This window comes from Pecten maximus, chromosome 2 (genome assembly GCF_902652985.1).
Source record: "Pecten maximus chromosome 2, xPecMax1.1, whole genome shotgun sequence".
In the NCBI taxonomy this organism is placed as follows: Eukaryota; Metazoa; Mollusca; class Bivalvia; order Pectinida; family Pectinidae; genus Pecten; species Pecten maximus.
Genome location: NC_047016.1, coordinates 52,281,433 through 52,289,664, shown reverse-complemented (window position 1 = coordinate 52,289,664; position 8,232 = coordinate 52,281,433). Strand labels below are relative to the sequence as shown.

At 36.6% G+C, this 8,232-nt stretch overlaps 1 protein-coding gene and 1 long non-coding RNA gene across 2 annotated transcripts; both read right to left on the bottom strand.

Annotated features, from left to right (window-relative positions):
• Nucleotides 1–1,920: 1,920 nt before the first annotated feature.
• LOC117322449 lies at nt 1,921–2,727 on the bottom strand. The gene is made up of 2 exons (XR_004531554.1): nt 2,416–2,727; nt 1,921–2,051 (listed from the first exon to the last, which is right to left on the bottom strand). It is a non-coding gene; the product is annotated as an uncharacterized LOC117322449 (long non-coding RNA).
• A 228-nt stretch (nt 2,728–2,955) lies between these two features.
• On the bottom strand, nt 2,956–6,435 carry LOC117343738. The gene is given in 4 exon segments (XM_033906221.1): nt 2,956–3,680; nt 3,682–3,713; nt 3,973–4,216; nt 6,232–6,435. Coding segments are annotated over 4 exon segments (945 nt in total). The 3' UTR covers nt 2,956–3,215.
• Between the last annotated feature and the right edge of the window lie 1,797 nt (nt 6,436–8,232).

Genomic DNA, 8,232 nt, shown 5'->3' with positions numbered 1-8,232 from the left:
AATTGTCTAATTCTTTTAAATCATATAGTATTTTAACATAATTAGACCATTTAAATTGATATAATGTACAAATTATATAAGTAAATCTCACTCGTAGTTGTAATTTATTAAAATAAAATAAAAAAAGATAAATTTGAGATACGGCCCTTTACTTCTAAGCACTCCATTTTGGAGATACGCCCTTGTTCATCTAAATGTAGACCAGGGTTATACCTGTGGTATAACACCCTACGTGTATGTGTTGTGTGAGCGAGATACGTGAGTAGTGGTCACACGTGTGTGTATGTGTTGGAATGTGAAAGCGTCCGACTGACCGTTGACAGACGGACTGTATGACTTAGCACGCGTTTTTCCCATCACACCCCAACTGGTTTTCCCTCCTATTTTCCGCCTAACTATCACTCGGCGCCGGCACTTTCACCAGTCCGGACGTGCTTATGATAGATACTTGCATGGTTGCGAGACCATTGTCAGACATCTACTACTTGGGCCTGGGACGCCTGGTAAGTTATACACGCGTGAATGGTTTGTACTTTCGTTTCTGTGTACAGTCCGTTTCGTAAATGTCTGTATTCGTCGTTGTATTGTTTCTGTTTTAGGTTTCCTGTACGTCGAATAAATTATATTTGGAAGAATCTACGGCAGTTGTGTCTTGTATAACGACCACACCCTACATAAACAATCGATATTATAAGTAAAATCGGCAGACAATAATGACGTGAATATAGTATTATACTAGTCATGTCAGTAATGATAAATGGAAAGCTTTATCATTGTCGTATTTATTGTTGTTTTATTAGATGTGTATCTTTTGTCGTGTTCATTATATCGCAAACAAGTATATACATATGTATGATGTATTCTCGCCTTAACGATAACTTGTGTTAACTTCTACAATTAAATAATTATACTTTGTACGGAGCATATATTCCTTTCACTAACAAAAAACAGATACTCATTTAAGTGAGACAATAATATCTCAATCCTCATTCGTACAATGTTTTGGCTAGACGTTTAAAGATGTAGAAGTATATCATTGATTATGTTTGGTTGATTGTAATGCCCTCGCGGCCATTAAGGAGTTGATCTCGACCATATGTATTCGCTAACTTTCCCTCTGATCACCATTCGTGCTTTATCTCTCACTATCTGTTTTCTGTTTGCAAAGAAAAACTTGAAGGACATTGAATCATCAGATTCGCTATTGTCTGTCACGTTATTCACATGTGTCCTAGTACACATGTATATGTCTTTTGAACATAACAATTTTGAAAGCATTATCAAAAGCTTGGAGGATATAACCTTCTTTCATCAAAGAAGAATATAAACGACGAAATTTGATTACCGATATCTTTTATGAATATGTAGCGGACAACACATCTGCGGTATATATTAGTATGCATGTACTTATTTATACCAAATCTTGGGTAGCATAAAACCATTGAAAGATACAAAAAAAATCCCTGAACAAACTCGGCACCCGTTAGGGAAATATGTTTGTTTTAGTCAATTATTTGCTCTACCTCCATCAAACAGTTATTACGATTCCTTATTCAATACCGAAAGTTAGATACTTTCCGCTTGTACCATGGTTGCGGCTATTTTTCTTTGAAGTTGACTGTTGTATAAATCTCGATAGTCCGAGAAGAGGCGGAGCCTAGGCATACACTAACTACCCCGATACATTGATTGGGGTGGAGCCTAGCTGTGCAATAAGTTCCATGTTATTTTTCATTATCCAATGACGCCTCGGTTTTTCTTTGATCTTTTGTTGGCGATATATTGCATACTATGTGATATTTCAAATATCACATATGTGATATCTGAAATATCACATGGCATTTCTGATTGGTCCATGCCTCAGTCTTGAGGCGGGGCCAATTTCAAATGTAGGCGTGACAAATGAACAAAGACAGGAAATGCATTTCAAACAAAATTTAATGAAATACGAGTGCCGTTTAGAAATTTTCCGTCTTCTTTCTTCACCTTGTATGCACGTACAGCCCTGCTGCGATGTACCGTTCTGTCCATAATGAGTTGTTCATCAAAACCTGACCAAACAGAATATAAAACCCTGTTAATATTTTATTAAGTAAAATCCATTTTAACAGGTCAGTAAAAAAAAGCATACATTACATGATTACATATAAAATTTCAGTCATTTAAAAAAAATGGTTATACAGATTACGCTAAATGTAACAATATACTTTCGTTGCACAAAAATCCTATCATAAACAAAATAGTGATGAAAATGATAACAAGACGAGTGGATAAAAATACCGATTAACCGATTCATTGATTTCTTTATGAACAATTTCACGGATTTTGAAAGGATTTTGTGACATTGTGAAAGTCGAAATTTACGAAAAATATTTCATTTCACAATTTGTTCAAACGATATGATTTTACACTTACCTGCTTGGTAAAGGGAAGTAGCGCAGGTCCTCTTTCCGGAATGGTTTATGTAATTTCCCTCGAATCCTGCAGCCTTTCACATGTTTTTCACATTACCATTCAGTTCATTAACAACAATTGGCTGAGTTAATTCCTTGGTATCAACTATTCCAATGTCAGTAGCTACCGTGTCACTATCTTCAAGTTCATACTCATACTTATCTACGGCCTGTGATAATGTTATATCGTCGAGGTCAGTGAACACATCGACATCAGTGATCAGTACCTGATCCGTCATGGTTGACAGTCTCACTAGAAATGAATGGGCTACTGTGACAGAAAACAAAACGTGTCAGAAATTGGCGGGAAACATATCACAGTGACAGGTTCTGATCAATTTTATAGCTCCACCCCTAGGCACGTGGGTGACAAAACCTCGACTGTCATTGGATAAAACAGATACAAAATGGGTACTCGTGACGTATCGCATATATCACACTCGTGCTACGCACTCGTGTGATATATCCGATACATCACTCGTACCCATTATGTATCTATTACCAGTTAGACTGAAACAATGTTTATGTATCGATTAACAGTCATGTCCCAGAGAAAAATCGCTACAATCAAGATGCAAATTTCAACACTGTTCACTTTGAAAAACAAACAAAAAATCTGTTTATTTCATTTTTAATACATGTAATATTTTTTACAAAATTATAAACAAACAATTTAAAGGTTATAAGACTATACCCGATGTCTTCTTAAAAATCATAAACACTAATGTCACTATGCCACGTCTTCAAAAATCGTTTAAAAGGTCACTTGTTTCCGACATTAAAAGTAACTTGACAGTTGTTAAAAAGACTTCCTGTCGGGAGATTACTTATATCACTGAGAGGCACTGTAGCACGTTTGGCAGTGGGCTCTTCTTGGTGAGTTTTGTTTTCGGGACATTTTCTTTTCTGTGGAGGATCTAACACTGAGGATACTTTGCGTAACACCGATTCGTCAGCTGACTTGTATTTTCTCACAGCCTTTTCTGACATATGTCCAGTTCTCTTCATGATCTCCTGCTCATCAACCCCGGCGATGTAGAGTTGTGTTGCGCATGTGCGTTTTCCCGAATGATTGGTATAATTTCCACTTAATCCCGCGCGTGCACAAATTATTTTCATAAGATTTCTCAGTTTATTAACTCCTTCCGGTTGGTTCCCAAACCTCGGAGGTGTGCCAGGTAATGCGCGCCTGTAGAATTTCCCAGAGACTAGGACCTGCAGGTACTTCTAGCTCATACAAATCGACTATGCAGCGTTCACCTACAATGGTTAAGATCTAAATATTAGAATACTTCATTATAAACTTGTGATAATAATAATATACAGTTAAAATTAAGCGGCTGTTTTTTCTTTGAAAGCTTTTAAAAGTGCATTGATGGTAATACAACTATTGCGAGACAGTATAAGCAGTACATTTATAATTAATGAATGCGGACTGCGGATTTGAGGATTAACACATTAGTGAATAGAATAGTTCACAAATAGTCTAATATTTCTAATTCTTATATATTTTACTCACCTTGGTTACTGTAGTGTATGATATTCTTTATGTCGATCTCTCGCTGCGCGAGTCCTCCTTTGAATGTCTTCGAAGCTCTTCCCACAAACACGAAGTACTTTCCTTTAGAGTCTTCTCCAATGATGAACTGATCACACTCAAGTGCATGGTGTTCGTCATGGCCCCTCATGCCAAACAATTTACAGTTATAGAAAAACTTCGAAGTCGTTAATGGCGGACAGTTCTTGCAAATCGAGTCCGCCGTCTCCAATTATAAATTGCCCAAATCCGACATCTTTTCTAAATAACAACTCTCCTATTGGAAAGTTAATGGTACTGTGTCGCAACGTGGGAATTTGACAGATGATTTCCGTACTGCAGAATCTCACCGTGGGAAAGCGGGTGCGGTCGAATATGATTGGTCAATGAAAAAGGAACTAGAATTTGATTGACACAAAGTGGGAGGTGCCATGGTACAAGCCAGTTATTGAAATCATTACTCGTGTACCCGAGTTATTTGTTGAAGGGGCGGGGGACTCGGCGCTGACGCGCCTCGTACCCGCCCCTTCAACAAATATTTCGGATACACTCGTAATGCTATTCAATAACTATAACTAGTACCACCATTCGAAAATGGGAATTTAAAGTGGATACATTATTCATTGCATCCTGATGCAATGATATCATATTTTTTCTTGATATTTTCTGGATAACGTTTGATCTTTTTGTTAGATCTGCCTGTCGAGCCATCATCAATATGCCGCTTTGTATTAATATTTGGCAGTATCTATCTCTTTGTGTTGATGCTGTATAATGTAACAGCTATTGAGTACAAATACCCAACTACACAGACTATGGATATATACTGTTTGTACTCGATAAAAAAACCATGCATGGAATCCAGCCAACATGAAACGTTTCTTAATTACGATACATTTACAAATGCGTAACATTATGGGTATGCATCGACAAAAATGCATTCTTTATTGTACGTAACAACTGTTTAGATGTTTAACCAGCCGAAGCAAACTGTGGACTGTGAAAGTAAATGGTCAATCGATAATTTACCTGTGCGGCAATTACAACTGTATAAACACTCGTCGGGAGCCCCTGAAGCAAACAAATGTTGTGTTCCTATCGATTCCACAAACCGACATATTCCATAGCCTTGCATTTTGCACTGTAACTAAATTATTGAATACATTCAACAAGATTAAAAAAAATAAAAAGTGATTCATGTCTGATAACGGTTCCCTGTTTATTGTATCGATCGATACCTTCTGTTACACTAGGATATACAATTACTGGTTGCCTTGGCTGTTTTTTGATAATTTCCATTGGGATCTCATTTGTTGGATTTTATGGGTGAGATATTAGATACTTAATAATAATTTTATCAAAATAAAAATAACAAATCGATGGTTTACAAAATAGACCGATGGCCATCCAACACTATTAATGAATTATGAAATATTGTGAATACTATATTATTGTTTTGATATAAACTCGTGTTTTGTAAAGGAAAATACCCCCTAGGCAAATATGTATTGCCTCAAACAAGTGACCGTTTAATTTAATAGATTTAAACCATCAGATGGTAAAATATGTAAAATCTATAATGTTTCATGTACGGTTAAATTATTAAATTATATTTCTAGATAAAGGAATTTAGTAATAATTTGAAAAAGATGACAACTCAACCTAGCTATCTACATACTATGCACTTCAACACAGGTCACATGAATAATGTGTAAGGTAGCTTATACCTCTAACTTCAACACAGATCACAGGAATAATTTGTCAGAAAGCATATGCCCCCTCACTTCAACACAGACCGAAAGAATAATGTGTAAGGTAGCATATATCCCTCACTTCAACACATATCACAGTTATGATGTGTAAGGTAGCATATACCACTCACTTCAACACAGATCACAGGAATAACGCGTAAGCTAGCATATATCCCCTCACTTCAACACAGATCACAAGAGTAATGTATAAGACAGATTTGCCCCTTAGTCCCCCTTTCTTCAACGCCTATTACAGGGGTGAGGTGTAAAGTAGCACATAGGCAATCAAATTTTAACACATATCGCGATAATATTGTATTGTGCAAGGTATACTCATATTATACAAAACATAATATTTCAATTAAATTTATAACATTTACAGTGTGAAAGATGTAGAAAGCAATCACTGATTATGTGTAGTTGAGCATAATACCCTCCAGCCTTGTAGTTATCGCTCCCGAATCATCATACGAGCTTTCTTCATCGGCACCTGTTTTCGGTTGGCAAAGAAGTATTTCCAGGACATGGAATCATTGGAGTCGCCATTGTCTGTTCTGTACTTGCCATTCAGATTCGCACGTGAACATTGGTGGTACCACCATGCTCCGCCACATTCAACGGCACAGTTGCCGGTGGGCTTTCCATCATGGTCATTATCCTTTGTTGTGAACGAACTTCCATTTATCAACGCCATCCCGTCGTCTGTAGAGAAACACATTTACATATACTGAGGCATGCCAAAACATGGAAAGTACAAAAGCATAGACACATAGAAAAGGACGTAGGCATATTCCAAAACTTTGGTTTGGTTTATTTAACGTCCTATTAACAGCAAGGGCCATTTAAGGACGTGCCAGGTTTGGAGGTGGAGGAAAGCCGGAGTACCCGGAGAAAAACCACCGGCCTACTGTCAGTACCTGGCAACTACCTCTCGAAGGTTTCGAACTCGCAACCCAGAGGTGGAGAGCTGGTAATAAAGTGTCGGGACACCTTAACCACTCGGCCACCGCGGCCCCCTATTCCAAAACATAGGCAAATGAAATATGATGGGGTTTAGGACTAATGCATTACTGGTTTAGTTTCTTGTTTATAGTTTCAAAGTTTTGTTCAAACTAATTTGAAGTAAAACTGTCTCCCTTTTGGAAACCAAATAGATAGTTTAATTTTCAAAAACATACCGTTCATTGGAGATGAATATGGGAATAAACAACACATTCAGTGATGAAGCATGTTGTACCCTCTTAACATCAGAAAATGTTCGGTATAGAAAATTACTAGTATATTTAGAGAGCGTATTCCCTACAAGAATTCCCGATATTGAGAATAACACAGTATATCTAAAGAGACTAGTCCCTACGGAGAGAAAAAAAATGTGGAAACTATTCAAAATGTTTGGCATACTATCTCAGCAAAAAGGGAACTAAAATACTAATACATGTACCTATAAAACATGAGGTTGTGCCTTACACGGCTATACCAGTACACTGGCTGACAATATCTTATGAAATTCATTACAAAGTATGCATTCGTCTATTACATGAAAATACCCATTGCGCTGAGAACAGAAGGGAAGCATCCGCCATATTGTTCTTGGAACGAAGTCATCCAAACAACACTGTGAGATGGTTTGATTGGTTAAACAAACTAGGTTTACTTTACCAGCAACGATAGGTAAATCATGAAACAAATGAGAAGTTCTCAGACCGTTTTGAATCTAAAACAAGTTTTTGGACAACAAATTAGTCCGAAGAGAGCTTGTTGTTGTTGTTGTTTTTTTCTCGTTTTTTTCTTTTTTTTTTTTCTTTAATGTTTTTTTGTTTCTTGTTTTCCTATTGACCATCTTGTGTACAATAATAGTGGACAGTGAATTATACTCGTATCAGTGTGTTGTATACTAGTGAAACATCCTGTTTAAGGCATTCTGGGAAACAGGTCGTACAGACATGTTCGTGTTGCAAGGTTTTTATTTAAAGACTTACTGACATTCCCGGAGAAACCGTCGTATATTAATCTATAGTTGTCGGATTCTTTGGCAATCTGGAACATCGAATACTCTGCTACCCCACAGTGCCACCCAAGCCTCCAATTCGATTCGAAGTCTGTATGGTGAAAATTTCACCAGTGTGTAAATGTTGTCATTTCCTGTAAAAAAAAAGTATAAATAATAAACGTCATGTCACTTTTTAACCAAACAATGGCGGGCATTTGTTTATTTTATGAATAAATTAATGATTTGACACTTTTCAGTTAAAAACTGGTGGACACATTTTTATTTTATTAAACAAATATTTGACATGATAAGTGTCAGGTGAAAACTGGCGGACACATTTTTATTTTGTTGAAATTATTTGACATGTCACTTTTCAGCTAAAAATTGGTGGACATATTTTTGATTTTTAATTGTAATATTTTTCTCTAGCTATCAGAATTCCAAGCATGCTGCTAAAACCAGTATACGTAAAGCAGCTAAGCATGTATGTTAGATGATAAT